The sequence below is a fragment of the Hypanus sabinus genome, chromosome 8, assembly GCF_030144855.1.
Source record: "Hypanus sabinus isolate sHypSab1 chromosome 8, sHypSab1.hap1, whole genome shotgun sequence".
In the NCBI taxonomy this organism is placed as follows: domain Eukaryota; kingdom Metazoa; phylum Chordata; class Chondrichthyes; order Myliobatiformes; family Dasyatidae; genus Hypanus; species Hypanus sabinus.
This window is the reverse complement of record NC_082713.1, coordinates 51,669,840-51,685,893: the sequence shown is the minus strand read 5'-3', so window position 1 is coordinate 51,685,893 and position 16,054 is coordinate 51,669,840. Positions and strand designations below refer to the sequence as shown.

Sequence of the window (16,054 nt, the reverse complement as noted above, 5' to 3'; positions counted from 1 at the left end):
GTGTAAGGGCAGGTGTAGCACTTGTTCCGCTTACAAGGATAAGTGCCAGGAGGGAGATCGGTGGGAAGGGATGGGGGGGATGAGTGGACAAGGGAGTCGTGTAAGGAGCGAACCCTGCAGAAAGCAGAAAGGGGGGGGAGGAAAAGATGTGCTTGGTAGTGGGATCCCGTTGGAGGTGGCGGAAGTTACGGAGAATTATACGTTGGACCTGGAGGCTGGTGGGGTGGTAGGTAAGGACAAGGGGAACCCTATCCCAAGTGGGGTGGCGGGTGGATGGGGTGAGAGCAGATGTGCGGGAAATGGGAGAGATGTGTTTGAAGTCAGAGTTGATGGTGGAAGAAGGGAAGCCCCTTTGTTTAAAAAAGGAAGACATCTCCTTTGTCCTGGAATGAAAAGCCTCATCCTGAGAGCAGATGCGGCAGAGACGGAGGAATTGTGAGAAGGAGATAGCATTTTTGCAAGAGACAGGGTGGGAAGAGGAATAGTCCAGGTAGCTGTGAGAGTCTGTAGGCTTATAGTAGACATCAGTAGATAAGCCGTCTCCAGAGATGGACACAGAAAGGTCAAGAAAGGGGAGGGAGGCTTTGGAAGTGGACCAGGTAAATTTGAAGGCAGGGTGAAAGTTGGAAGCAAAGTTAATGAAGTCGATGAGCTCAGCATGCGTGCAGGAGGTAGAGCCAATGCAGTCGTTGATGTAGCGAAGGAAAAGAGGGGGACAGATATCCGTATAGATTTGGAACATGGACTGTTCCACAAAGCCAAAAAAAAAGGCAGGCATAACTGGGACCCATGCGGGTGCCCACAGCTACACCCTTGGTTTGGAGAAAGTGGGAGGAGCCAAAGGAGAAATTATTGAGAGTAAGAACTGATTCCGCTAGACAGGGGAGAGTGGTGGTAGAGGGGAATTGGTTAGGTCTGGAATCCAAAAAGAAGCGAAGAGGTTCGAGACCATCTCGGTGGGGGATGGAGGTATATAGGGACTGGACGTCTATGGTGAAAATAAGGCGGTGGGGGCCAGGGAACTTAAAATCATTTTTTTAAAATTCAAAGTGTGAGAAATGTCACTAACGTAGGCGGGAAGAGATTGAACAAGCGGGGATGAAACAGTGTCAAGGTATGCAGAAATTAGTTCAGTGGGGCAGGAGCAAGCTGAGACTAAGTGCATTTTGTTGGCAGATTTACACTTTTCACTGTTTCAAACATTTGAAATTATTCCATTCGTTCTATTTTTATCTATTTGTGTCTCCACTTTTGGGAAGCTATAAACTTCTACCTACTAGTCTCTGTTCTAAACACAGTCCTCAGGACCCGACTATTTACTGTATAAGCCCAGTCTTGCTTTGGTGTAACTTCCCAAAATGTATCTTTTTGTACTTGTCGGAGTTAAATTCTATCTGCTCTTCTTTGGCATATGTCAAGATTCTACTGTAACCTTAAACAGCCTTCTTCCTTGTTTACTACACTGCCAATTTTGCTGTTTCCAGCAAATTTAATAATGGTACCAATTCAGTAATATTTGACATGCAGGGGACCCCATACTAATCCTTGTGACCTCAAGTCTGGAAAAATAGCCCTACACTACCCTCAAAATTTTCTTTCAATAAATAACTTAATTCTTCTGAATTGTAAGCAATTCAAAGCCTCTGCTACAATACTGACTCCATCCATGAAGCCAATTTTGTATATAGTTGGCTAGCTTTTCCTGAATTCTGTGATCTCACTTTCAGACCCAGTTTACCATGTAGTATCTCATCAAGGTCGTACTAAGTCCATATAGATGTTTATTGCCCTGCCTCATGAATTGTCTTGGTTACCGCTTTAAATAAACCTTCATAATATTAGATGTTGTTTCCCAGATACAAAGCAGAGCTAACTATCCCTAATCAGTCCTTGCTTAGGCAAATGTAAATAAATCCTTCATTTTAGGTTAGATTGCCAATTCTTGCAAAATATTGGGCTTTGAAGGCTTTGTGAATGTGTGAGACTGACTAAAGGTTAAAAGTCCTTGTAACAAGCACTTTAAATTTGTATTACTATCTTTAAATTCTTCCAACATTCTCCAATATTAATCAACATGCTATAATCCTCGGAAGAATCTTTATTGCCTTAATTCAAAATTTCACTTCCTTTATATCTTAAAAAAACTATTGTGCCAAATTGATATTTAAAATGCAATCTAAGCTAATTATTATGAAGTTAACCATTTTTTTGCTGTTTTATTTGTGATCTTCACTTTATTTATTGTTTATTATTTACTGACACACAGCGTGAAGTAGGCCCGCTTGGCCTTCTGGGCCATGCTGCCCAAAATCCCCCAGTTTAATCCTATCTAATCACGGGACAACTTACAATGGCCAATTAGCCTACAAACCGGCAAGTCTTTGAAGTGCGGGAGGAAACTGAAGCAGCCGGAGGAAACCCACACGGTTACAAGGAAAACATACAAAATCCTTACGGGAATTCAACCTGGGTCACCTGTGCTGTTTTTCTTGACATTTTTTGTCATCAATATATCATTAATGTTCCAGCGCCATTTTTAGTCAAATGTACACGTGTGATTTAAACAATTTTTTTCACGTACCCTTTTATGAATGTTTTCTCTTACACTTTGTTGCAAAAGAATTAAAGGTTTTGACTTTGAGCATATCCACATTACATTACAAAGGAGTTGGAGCTCCTTACTCACTGTTAGGGAGCTGGAACTGGATGACCTGCAGCTCATTCGGGAGAATGCCAGTAAATTTTGTTGTGCAGCTGTTTCTAGATTCTTGTGCAGACACACCTATGAATGTCATGTCTTTTTTTTTCTTAATGTAAATGGAAGTAACCTCATCTTCTTCCTCCTAGTATGCAATGATCCTGTCACTACTTTTCCTGGCACAACTAGTAGCTGGAATTTCTGGATTTGTCTTTCGGCATGAGGTAACAGCAACTTTGCATCATATGTCCAATATTTTCTGCATTTGATTAGTTGATTTTCAAGATTAAGGAATTTGGCTTTGTAACGGGATATCCTTTTCTCAAACGGTCAGCCAGAACTCTGTCGTTTTGCAGTTACACACAGTAGCAAGGCTTTCAGGATCTACCTGAGAAACAACAGCAGTACAGAATAGGTTTAAGAAGATAAATAAAAGGTGTAGTTAACATTGAAGACTTCTAGATGAAGGGCCAATCTAATGTAGTTCTGGACTTTTGATAATGACAGAACCTCAAATCCAGATTCTGAATTATCTCAGCAATGGAACTTGCAAAACTAACTTTGCTCCTTTTGCATATGGAGAAAGCTTTGTCATAAGCAACAAACATATTCAACAAAATAACAAGCTTGACTGATGGTTGCAGATTTGGTGTTATTGCCAGTTGTATAAAAAGAGGGCTTGTATTAAAGTTGTCTGAAGGGAAAACACAATGTTTTTTGGAGTGTAATGCTTCACATTACTTTCAATGCCAATTTTCATTTAACCGCCATGTGATCTTGGACTTAAACTTTCAAGGAAAGAATTTTATGGGTTAAATATGAAGGGATGAGGCAGGAACTAGTGAGAGATGTTCAAGGGTGAAAGCACAGAAGTAATGAGGATGAAGTTTAGAGACCACTTGTGCTGGGTTCAGGATAGGTTTGTCTCACTGAGATGAGGAAAAAATGGTAGGAATAGGGAACCGTGGCTGACGAAAGATGTGAGGCAACTTGTCAAGAGGAAGAAGGAAGCATATGTTAGATATAAGAAGCAGGAGGGGCTCATGAGAAATATAGGGTAGCCAGAAAGGAGCTTAAGAAAGGACTTAGGAGAGCTCGAAGGGGCCATGAGACGGCCTTGGCATGTAGGATTACGGAGAACCCCAAGGCGTTCTATGAGTATGTGAAGAACAGAAGGATGAAAGAATGAAGGTGGGGCCGCTAAAGCATAAAGAAGACAACATGTGCCTGGAGGTGGAGGAGGTTGGGGAGTTCCTAAATTAGTACTTTGCTTCAGTATTCACAAGTGAAAAAGACCTCGATCAGGGTGAGGTCGAAATAGAGCAGGCCTGTGTGCTGGACAATGTGGAGATTAAGAAAGAAGTAGTGCTGGATCTTCTTAAAAACATTAAGATTGATAAGTCCCCAGGGCCAAACGTGATATACCCCAGGTTGCTGTGGGAAGTGAGAGAAGAGAGTGCTGGAGCAGTAGCTATGATCTTTGAATCCTCTTTGGCTGCAGGGGAGGTGCCGGAGGATTGGAGAATGGCAAATGTAGTTCCCTTGTTTAAAAAAGGTAATAGGGAGAATCCTGGGAACTATAGACCGGTGGATCTTACATCGGTAGTCTGCAAACAAGTGGAAAGGATTCTTAAGGATAGGATCTATGAGCACTTGGAGAAGTACAGTCTACTCAAGGATAGTCAACATGGCTTTGTGAAGGGAAGGTCGTGCCTCATGAACCTAATTTAGTTTTTTGAAGAGGTAACAAATGAAGTTAATGAGGGTAGGGTGGTAGATGTGGTCTACATGGATTTTAACAAGGTATTTGACAAGGTCCCCCACGAGAGACTCATCCAGAAAGTCATGAGGCATGGGATCATGGAATCTTGGCTGCTTGGATAAAAAATTGGAGTACAGGAAGAAAGCAGAGGGTAGTAGCGGAAGGGAAGTATTTTGTCTGGAGGTCGGTGACTAGTGGGGTGCCGCACAGATCTGTCTTGGGACCCCTGCTCTTTGTGATTTTTATAAATGACCTGGATGTGGAGGCAGAAGGATGGGTGAGTAAGTTTGCGGATGACACGAAGATTGAAGGAGTTATGGATGGAGCTATAGGTGGTCGAAGGTTACAAGAGGATATAGACAGGCTGCAGAGTTGGGCAGAAAAGCGGCAGATGGAGTTCAATCTGGACAAGTGTGAGGTGATGCATTTTGGAAGGACAAACCAGAAGGCTGAGTATAGGGTTAACGGTCAGTTACTTAAGAGTGTGGATGAACAGAGGGTCCATGGGATTCAAATCCATACATCCCTCAAGGTCGCTGCACGGGTTGATAGGATAGTTAAGAAGGGCTATGGGATGCTAGGCTTCAGTAATAGGGGGATTGAGTTCAAGAGTAGAGAGGTCATGTTGCAACTCTACATATCTCTGGTGAGACCGCACTTAGAGTATTGTGTTCAATACTGGTCACCTCATTATAGGAAGGATGTGGAAGCTATGGAGAGGGTGCAGAGGAGATTTGCCAGGATGTTGCCTGGTTTGGGGAACAAGTCGTATGAAGCAAGGTTAGCAGAGCTGGGACTTTTCTCTTTGTACTGCAGAAGAATGAGACGGGACTTGATAGAGGTCTACAAGATTATGAGAGGCATAGATAGGGTGGATAGCCTATATCTGTTTCCCAGTGCACAAATAGCAAACACCAGAGGGCATATGTACAAAGTTAAGGGAGGGAAGCTTAGAGGAGACATCAGGGGTAAGTTTTTTACACAGAGGGTTGTGAGTGCCTGGAATGACTTGCCAGGGCTGGTGGTGGAGGCTAAAAAATATGGAATATTTAAGAGCCTCTTGGACAGGCACATAGATGAAAGAAGAATAGAGGGTTTTGGGGTTTAGTACTTTTTTTAAAGGAATTTCTGGGTCAGCACAACATCGAGGGCTTAACGACCTGTACTGTGCTGTAGTATTCTAGTGTTCTAGAAACAAGAAAAGTCTCGGATAATTAATTTTCAAGAAAGAGTTCTGAATGTAAATTCCTATAAGGATGGTGGGAAGGTAGAATTGAGTGGGCATCTTATTCATTCAGGATGAGGGTAGCTTAGAATCTCCATGCTTATTTTTAATTGTGAAAGGCTGCAGTTTAAGGTGGACTTTGAAAGGTGTATTGTTGCAAGGTACTGTTCAATGATAATCAAACAATTCAAAAGTCCTGGAGAAAATGGAAAGCACTGGTGTATTATGGGGGATTGAGCATTGTTGACCCAAGAAAACTGATGCTCATCATCACATGATTAAATGGGTCTAACTTGTGTAACTTGACCAATACTGTTAATACTGTTCGGAATGTTGCACCAGAACAACCTTTTTATGCCATGGGCCCCTACCATTAACTGAATTAGGAACCCAGTTGGGAACCCCTGCACTAGAAGTACTTGAGTAAAACAACTATTGACACTACAAGGATTACCTTTGACTGTTGCAAGATACTTGAGAGATGCTGTAGGTAAATGAGCCATATTTGTGTAAATCAACTTATTACATGTTCGAAAAGTCGTGATAAATTTATGGTAATTACAATGTACTTGTTTTAAGTGTTGCAGTATTGATCACTTGGACAGTTCAACCATTATTGTAATATTTTTCCAGTTTATAAATATTGGTCTGTAGTGGTGTGCTACACGCAGCGCTGCAATAAATGACACAGAGTCGGTGAGCTGCAGTTGCAAAAGGGATTTATTCAAACTTCACTGCCTCGCTTTAAAGCCTTCCTGATCCCGCCTTCCCCAGGCGGGAATACTGCGTATTCACAGTCTCGTCCCTTGCGCAGGATTTTCCCCTTGCTGGTGAAGCAGACTCGGCGCCCTCTTTGGAACGGCACACGCCACTTTGTGAGCTGGTTCGAGTGCGCTGGGAAGTGGGTCGCCACATAACCCCCCCCCCCAGAACCAGCGATACATCCCCCTATGTCCACAGTCTGGGTCAGACTCTGTTTGGGAGGTCTGCCTATGCGCCGCGGTGCCGGAATCTCGACCGGCTGTGCCACGTCCACATGGACCGGTTTGAGTCGGTCCACCGTGAAAACTTCCTCTTTCCCCCCAATGTCCAGTACAAATGTGGACCCGTTGTTTCTGATCACAGTAAACAGCCCCTCGTAGGGGCCCGATGTCCGCCCCGTCATACAAAAACGAACTTACAGTTTCGTAGGTCTTTGGGTACGCAGGTCAGGTTCTGCCCATGCTGTGAAGTAGGTATGGGGGCCAGGTTACCGAGCCACTCACGTAGTCTGTCCAGGACTGCTGCGGGTTCTTCCTCTTGCCCCCTTGAGGCTGGTATGAACTCTTCTGGGATGACCAGGGGTGTGCCGTACACCAACTCGGCCGACGAGGTGTGCAGATCTTCTTTGGGCGCTGTGCGGATTCCGAGCAGGACCCAAGGAAGCTCGTCCACCCAGTTAGGCTCTTTGAGGCGGGCCGTGAGAGCCGACTTCAAGTGACAGTGGAAACGATCCACCAGTCTGTTCGACTGTGGGTGGTAGGCAGTTGTGTGGTGCAGCTGTGTCCCCAAAAGGCTGGCCATAGCTGACCACAGGCTGGAGGTGAACTGGGCTCCTCTGTCAGAGGTAATGTGGGCCAGTACACCAAAGCGAGATACCCAGGTGGCAATCAGTGCCCGGGCGCAATATTCGGAGGTGGTGTCGGTGAGCGGGACTGCCTCTGGCCATCTTGTGAACCAGTCCACGATAGTCGGGAGGTGCTGTGCTCCTCAAGACACTGGCAGGGGGCCCACAATATCCACATGAATGTGGTCGAAACGCCAGCGGGTGGGGTGGAACTGCTGTGGCAGAGCTTTGGTGTGCCGCTGCACCTTGGCAGTTTGGCAGTGCATGCACGTTTTGGCCCATTCACTGACCTGTTTGCGGAGACTGTGCCAAACGAACCTGTTGGAGACCATCCGGACGGTTGTCCTGATGGAGGGGCGCGCTAAGTTTTGAATGGAGTTGAAAACGCACTGCTGCCAAGCTACCAGGACAACGGGGCAGGGTTGAACGGTGGTGACATCACAGAGCAGGGTCCTCTCACCTGGGCCTACAGGGAGGTCCTAGAGCTGCAAACCGGAGACTGTGGTTCTGTAACTAGGGATCTCCTTGTCTGCCTGCTGCACCTCCGCCAGTGCTTCATATTCTACCCCCTGGGACAGGGCTAGGATGTTAGGGCGGGAGAGGGTGTCCGCCACGGCATTGTCCTTTCCCGAGACATGCCGGACATCCGTCGTGTATTCAAAGATGCGGGACAGATGGCGCTGCTGGCGGGATGTCCAGGGATCGGACACTTTCGTGAACGTAAAGGTAAGCAGCTTGTGGTCTGTGAACGCGGTGAAGGGCCGACCTTCCAAGAAGTACCTGAAATGCCGGATTGCCAAGTATAGCGCCAACAGTTCCCGGTCGAAAGCACTGTATTTGAGCTCAGGTGGTCGTAGTTGTTTGCCGAAAAATGCCAGGGGTTGCCAGCAACCCTCGATGAGTTGTTCCAGCACCCCACCGACTGCTGTGTTAGATGCGTCCACTGTGAGGGCGGTAGGGACGTCCGTTCTGGGGTGCACTAGCATCATAGCATTTGCTAAGGCTTCTTTAGTTTTAATGAAAGCGGCGGTGGACTCCTCGTCCCAGGTAATGTCCTTGACCTTACCCGACATCAGGGCAAACGGGGGTACATGATTCGGGCAGCTGAAGGGAGGAAGTGGTGGTAGAAATTTACCATACCCACGAATTCTTGAAGACCTTTGATTGTGTTGGGTCGGGGGAAATGGCGGACTGTGTCTACCTTAGCGGGCAGAGGGGTTGCCCCGTCTTTAGTAATCCTGTGGCCAGGAAGTCGATGGTGTTGAGCCCGAGCTGGCATTTGGCCAGGTTGATTGGCAGGCCGTATTCACTCAGTCGGGCGTAGAGTTGACAGAGGTGGGGCAGATGCTCCTGACGACTGTTACTGGCTATGAGGATGTCGTCCAAATAGATGAAAGCTAAGTCCAGGTCGCGTCCGACCGCTTCCATTAACCGCTGAAACCGCGGCATTCTTTAGGCCAAACAGCATGCGGAGGAACTCGAAAAGGCCGAAAGGGGTGATGAGTGCTGTTTTGGGGACGTCGTCCGGATGCAACGGAATTTGATGGTATACCCGGACGAGGTCTACCTTGGAGAAGATCCGTGCGCTGTGCAAGTTTGCTGCAAAGTCCTGAATGTGCGGCATGGGGTAGCGGTCTGGTGTTGTAGCCTCGTTCAGCCTGCGGTAGTCGCCGCATGGTCTCCAGACCCCTGTTGCTTTGGGCACCACGTGCAGGGGGGAGGCCCATGGGCTGTCGGACCGCCGTATGATCCCCAATTCCTCCATCCTCTTGAACTCCTCCTTCGCCAGTCCGAGCTTGCCCGGGGGAAGCCTTCGAGCATGGGAGTGGAGGGGTGGTCCCTGTGTCGGGATGTGGTGCTGTACGCCATGTCGGGGCATGGCCGCTGTGAACTGCGGTGCCAGAACCGATGGGAAATCCGCCAGGACTCTGGTGAAGTCGTTGTCAGACAGCGTGATGGAGTCTAGGTGTGGGGCTGGCAACTGGGCTTCACCCAGGGAGAACGTTTGAAAGGTCTCGGCGTGGACCTTTCCCTGCAGGTCGACCAGTAGGCTGTGAGCCCGCAAAAAATCTGCGCTCAGGAGCGGTTGGGCTACGGCGGCCAGTGTGAAGTCCCACGTGAACTGGCTGGAGCTGAACTGTGCTGCCGTTCGCAGCCCTCAGGGTGGGACCCAGTGCCCTGTTGCGGGTGTCGTAACTCGTCGGAGGTAAGACGCTGATCTCGGCACCGGTGTTGACCCAAAAACAGCGTTCCGACCACTTGTCCCAGACATACGGGAGGCTATCCGGATAGCCAGCCGCCATAGCCATCAGTGGGGGCTGGCCCTGGCGTTTCCCAGGAACTTGCAGGGCAGGCTTCAGCGGCGGGCTTCTGTGCCCCACCGCTGGTGGTAGAAGCACCATTGTTCATTGGCCTCCTCACCCCTGCCTCTGGGGTTAGCAGGCTCTGTGGCCAGGCCTGGTCTGGTTTGCTGCTGGGAGTGTGGCTTGGTGATCTGTGCGACGGACGCCCCACTCTCCTTCTTGTCTTTCCACAGCACATCTGCCCGGGCCGCCACCCTCCAGGGGTCGCTGAAATCCGCGTTGGACAGCAGCAAGCGTATGTCCTCGGGCAGCTGCTCCAGGAATGCCTGCTCAAACATGAGGCAGGGCTTGTGACCTCTGGCCAGGGAGAGCATCTCATTCATCAAAGCCGACGGTGGCCTGTCTCCCAAACCACCCAGGTGCAGTAAGCGGGCAACTCGCTCGCGCCGTGAGAGTCCGAAAGTCCTTATGAGCAAGGCTTTGAATTCTGTGTATTTGCCGTCCGCTGGGGGAGACTGAATGAACTCCTCAACCTGGGCCGCTGTTTCCTGGTCGAGGGAGCTCACCACGTAGTAGTAATGTGTGGCATCCGAGGTTATCTGTCGAATGTGGAATTGGGCTTCTGCTTGCTGGAACCATAGGTGAGGTTGCAGCGTCCAGAAGCTAGGCAGTTTTAACGAAACTGCATCAACAGATGTATTCACAGTCTCGTCCTGCACGTGGGGTTTTCCCCTTGCTGGTGAAGCAGACTTGGCGCCCTCTTTGGAACCGGCCTCTATGCCGGCGTGCGCCACTTTGTGAGCCGGTTCAAGTGCACTGGGAAGTGGGTCGCCACAGGTCCATATTTATTCCCCAAGCTTCATAATTGGGATTGAAGACTTGTTATTTTTAAACCTCCTGCTGGTTTTACCATTCTTAGTGAAATGCAGAGTTGCACACTTGCAGCTTGTTATGCCAGCTTCTGGTCAATCCAGCAAATATTCTGTTACAATGCTGAAATGCAGGGCTCTGTTTCCCAGAGGAACCTGCTGGTCTGGGCTGTGGGAATGTACAATGCATTTGTAAATGTGAATTTCTGATGTTTGGAGGTTGTTCTGTATCTCTAAATTGCTTACAAATAGTAAACTCTCCCTCCCTGTCATGTGGCAAAGAATGACTTCGTTGAGCTAGTTCATGGAGGCTGGGAGGAAATAATCTGTCCCAATTGCCAAGATGCAAAAGACCATTGTGGATAAAGGACATCCATGTTGTCATAGGAGATGGCTATCTCTTGTGACCAATTACTGACCAATCAACAAACCAACTCACCCTTCCCAATGCGTTTGGAGACAGAGGAAACAGCAGCACCAAGATGTCACTAGGAGAACATGCAAACTCCACATGAATAACAGTGATGATTAAGGCTGAACCCAGGTGGCTTGAGCTGTGAAAAAGCACCTTTGCAAGCTGCAAAATCACTGGACCTTGGCAAATAGTAAAGTTGTTGTAAAATTAGTGCAAGAATTGGGAAATTTGCAATTTTCCCCTGCTTGCTTCCCTTTTTTTCTTAAACCTGTGTATCTGAATGGATGTCTATTGTGCTATCTTTTCCCCTTGATTCTAATGCTATTGCTGATGTTTCTGTTGATGTGGAACGAGATATTAGGGGGAAAGGTTGAATTTTGCCTTTGTATCTACAGAAATGCCATGTTATGTGATAATATCTGGGAAGAGGTGCTGCAGAAATTTCAAGTTACTTTGTGAAAAGTAACTGTCTTTTAATCTGCAAATTTCTGCTAAGATGACATGATGTTATAGTTGATCCCTAGCAGCAATCATGTGCACACTTCGGTCTCTAGCTCTTCTGTTAACACTTTTATAAATTCACTGAGCTGAATTTTGTAAACACATTAACAATACCAAAGATGGGACAAAATGGTGTTTTAATAAGATAGTCTACATAAGCTGAAAATTTGTAACAAAAACATAATTCTGGAAGTACCCTATTAATGAAGGGTCATTGGTCTGAATCATTGGATATTTCTCCCTCTGTATGTTGCATGATCTGCTCGGTGAGTCTAGTAGTTTCCATTCTTCATCGGAGAGGGATAGTGTACTGGTATCCTGCAAACAAGTACAGGAGTTCAGACTTCTATGGCGGGGAAAAAAGGCCTTAAATATGATGCTGGCCTTAAAGGTAACATTCTCAAGTTGCTAAAGACAGATCCACACCGAGAACATAATAGAGGGAGGGGTCAAGATTTGTATTAAAATTTAATTTGTAAAGCAGTGAGTAACTAACCAATGATTTGCAGCTTAGATGTCTGCAGACTTAAACTGCCTTATCTATCCCTGGTATTAAAAATGATTGAGCAAATTGTTGTCAAGGGAACTGGAGTTCATAATTCTCTGCCTCTGAAACAGTAATCATTGTGAAGTTGTGTGGTGAACATTGAAATTTCACTGTTAACTTGTGTTCTAGATTAAAACCATTTTTAAGGATAAATTTCAAGAGGCTGTAGACATGTACAATAGGACAGGATCCTCAGTGGATGACATCCAGAAAAATGTAAGTACTACAGGAACAAGCTTCATGTGTAATTCCATTTACTTTAGCACAAAGGTATTTGGACTGTGTCTTGAGTCAGTGCTGATTTTAATTAAGTATACGCTACTTAATCATAGCCTGCAGTTTCCTACACCCCTGCACCTTTTCTACAAATATCTATCCAGTTTCTATTTCTGAATCCAAAACAACTATTCATTTTGTACCCAGGAGCCCATCAGGGTATATATTCCATCAGCCCTATTCAGTAACAGTTCTTCCGTATGTCTTTAGTTTCTTTCATCAAAACCAATCCATCATTCTTGGAACTATTCTTTAAATCTTTCATAGTTTCATATTCAAAGTTTTCCTTTTCAAAAACTAATTTCCCCACATTTGCTTCCAGTCAACAAAAGTAGGTGACGTGGCAAAATGTGTCTGGATACTTGTATAGAGGCTAATCTGAGGCCAACATTGGTTCTTCTAGCAATGATAGCTTGAAAATAACTCACTAGTTCCCATAGGGTCATTATAAGCATGACTAGTTTTCGTCTTGGATTAACCTAGCCCCTGTAATCTTGACCTAAATAATAACAATTTGAGAAAATTAGATAACTTGTGTTACGTATTCAGGCAACAATAAATATATGAGTTTGGCAAGGGTTTTTTATAACAAACAACACGTTTATTAAACACAGAAAACAAACCCCCCAAAAGTAAACAAACACTAACGCAACCGGAAACAGCTGCTGAGTGGCAGCCCAAACAGTTCTTAAAGTGATATTGCAAAAACAGTTCTTAAAAGTGGCATTGCCAAAAGTTCGATATGCTCACAGTCCATCTAAAAGGAGAGACTTTATAAGACGATTTAAATTCTCTTTCACGTCGCTTGGCTTTGATCCCCGACGTTGAACTTCCCACGAAGAATTTACGTAACAGAACGGCTTAAAGGCACTGACCTTTCCTTCTCCACTACCTTCAATCCTTTCTGGTAAACCCAGGGATTAACATGAAGATAGTCAACGAAATCCTTCCAAATAAGGATCAAACAAAGGTCACCCCCGTTTCACCGTAGAAAGCGATTCTCCTCGATCTTTAACTTCCGAACTTCCAATCTTCACTCTCCACTGTCTCGAACTAACAGAATCGTAAAGAACCTGCTGGCAATGACCTTTTAAACTTTAGGCATTAAATAAAAACTTCATCCTTCAATTAAACTGCGTCATCACTTAAAACACGCAGTGGCATGAAGTCAACCTGGCAAATCCAGCCACGAACTGCCCCTCCTCACAGGGTGGGGTCTACCTTTTATAACCTGTAAAAAAAAACCATCACATGATCTCTACTGGCAGGAAAATGACGTCACCACTGTCACCAGGTCCAGTACAGCTTCAACCCCAGTCACGTGACAAGGGCACCACTGTCATGTGTCACGAGTACGTAACACCTCCCTCCAAAAAAACATCTTTGGTCTGACAAGAACAAAAATTTTTAACAATTGCTTACAAGAAAAACAAAGGTATAAATTTTATAACATATACAATATACAATACCATCATATAACAGCTTATAACTCACAATACAGTAGGAGTGTTACAATCGGAAAAAAACCATACCATAAAAAAAATTACAATGTACATTCAACATCGAGATAGACAATCAGCAACCACATTATCTTTACCTTTAATATGAGTTATCACAATATCATACTCTTGTAACATCAAACTCCAATTTAATAATCTTCTGTTTTTGTTTTTCATCTTACTCAGAAAAACTAACGGATTATGATCAGTGTAAACAATAAGTGGTTTTTGAGTTGTACTAACATATACCTCAAAATATTCCAAAGCTAAAACAAGAGATAACAATTCTTTCTCTATTGTCGAATAATTTCTTTGATGCTTATTAAATTTCTTAGAAAAGTAAGCTACTGGATGATCAACCTCATCACCCTCATTCCTTTGCATTAATGCTGCTCCTGCAGTTTCATCACCAGCATCCACAGCCAATGAAAAAGGTTTTCCAAAGTCATGTGCCTTAAGCACAGGTTGTTGACATATCATTGTTTTCAATTTTTCAAATGCTTCTTGACAAGGCACCGTCCATACAAACTTCTCATTCTTCTGCAGAAGGTTAGTTAATGGAAGGGCAACATTAGCAAAATTCTTACAAAATTTCCGATAATATCCTACCATTCCCAAAAACCTTCTGAGAGTCTTTTTCCCCGTTGGAGTGGGAATCTCTAAAATTGCCTGAACTTTTGCCTGAACAGGAGCTACCTTACCTTGACCCACAACATAACCAAGGTAAGTCACAGTGGCATGTCCAAATTCACTCTTAGCTAAATTAATAGTTAAGTTAGCTTTTGAAAGCCTTTCAAACAATTTCTCCATCGCAATAATGTGTGCTTCCCAAGTATCATTTCCTGTCACTAAATCATCAATATAAGCATCAGTATCTTTCAATCCCTGAATCACAAAGTTAATCATCCTCTGGAAAGTACCTGGGGCATTCTTCATCCCAAATGGAAGAACATTATACTCATATAACGCAGATGGAGTTACAAATGCAGCAATCTCTCTACCTCTGTCTGTTAATGGAACACACCAATACCCTTTCAATAAATCAATCTTTGTAAGGAACTTTGCTTTTCCAACCTTATCTACACAATCATCTACTCCAGGAATTGGATATGCATCTGTTTTCGTTACAGCATTCACCTTCCTATAATCCGTACAAAACCTAATACTACCATCTGGCTTTGGCACCATTACACATGGCGAACTCCAATTCGAGTTAGAATGTCTAATGATATTATTCTCTAACATATATTCAATTTCTTTCTCAGCAAGTTCACATTTTTCCATGTTCATCCTTTATGGATGTTGTTTAATAGGTTTGGCATCCCCAACATCTATATCATGTGAAGCTTTAGTAGTCCTTCTCGGAACATCTGGAAACAACTCCTTATATTTAAAAATTAACTCCATCTGTTCTCTCTGCTCTAACTGTAAATGTGCTAATTTTTCATCCATATTTTCCAGAATGGTTGAATTTGGTAACCTAACAGAAACAATGTTGGATTTAGAATGAAAGTCAGATGAATCATCTATCACGTTCCTAGTTAAATCAAACTCACTCTCACTAACCACAACAGTCACAGTATCAGATTGTTTCTCAAAATATGGTTTCAACATATTTATATGGCAAAGTTGTGTTGACCTTCTACGATCTGGAGTTTTTATCACGTAATCCACATCATTGATTTTAGACACAATTTCATAAGGACCATGAAATCTAGCTTGTAAAGGATTTGTCTGCACTGGGAAAAGAACCAACACCTTATCTCCAGGCTTAAACATCCTCATCCTAGCTTCTTTATCATACCAAGTCTTCATTTTCTCCTGAGACAACTTTAAATTTCCCTTAGCTAAGCTACAAGCTTTATGTAACCTGTCCTTAAATTTCAACATATAGTCCAACAAATTAGTGTGTACTTCCTTACTAATCCACTGTTCTTTCAGTAAAGCTAAAGGTCCTCTAACTCTATGCCCAAACACAAGTTCAAATGGACTAAAACCTAAAGATTACTGTACCGATTCCCTTACTGCAAATAAAAGTAAGTTTATACCCTCATTCCAGTCACTTTCATTTTCCACACAAAATGTCCTAATCATATTCTTGAGGGTAGAATGAAACCTCTCCAAGGCACCCTGCGATTCCGGATGGTATGCAGATGAAGTGATTTGCTTAGCTCCCAATTTATAAACTATCTGTTGAAACAATCCAGACATAAAATTACTGCCTTGATCAGTTTGTATCTCCTTAGGTAATCCAAAATAAGTAAAAAAAATTTATAAGGGCCTTTGTCACAGTCTTAGCTTTTATATTCCTAAGTGGTACTGCCTCTGGAAACCTAGAAGAAGTACACATGAT

The 16,054-nt window shown here is 44.3% G+C and overlaps 1 protein-coding gene across 2 annotated transcripts in view; it reads left to right on the top strand.

Moving 5' to 3' along the window:
- The window catches only part of LOC132398137 (tetraspanin-7-like), a 59,980-nt gene that overhangs the window by 37,968 nt on the left and 5,958 nt on the right, over positions 1-16,054 (top strand). The window contains exons 3-4 of one of the 2 annotated variants that reach the window (XM_059977165.1): positions 2,848-2,922; positions 12,056-12,142. In XM_059977165.1, coding sequence (XP_059833148.1) covers positions 2,848-2,922; positions 12,056-12,142 — 162 coding nt within the window. The remainder of the gene's footprint in view (positions 1-2,847; positions 2,923-12,055; positions 12,143-16,054) is intronic. The other variant, XM_059977166.1, reaches the window with a different exon arrangement.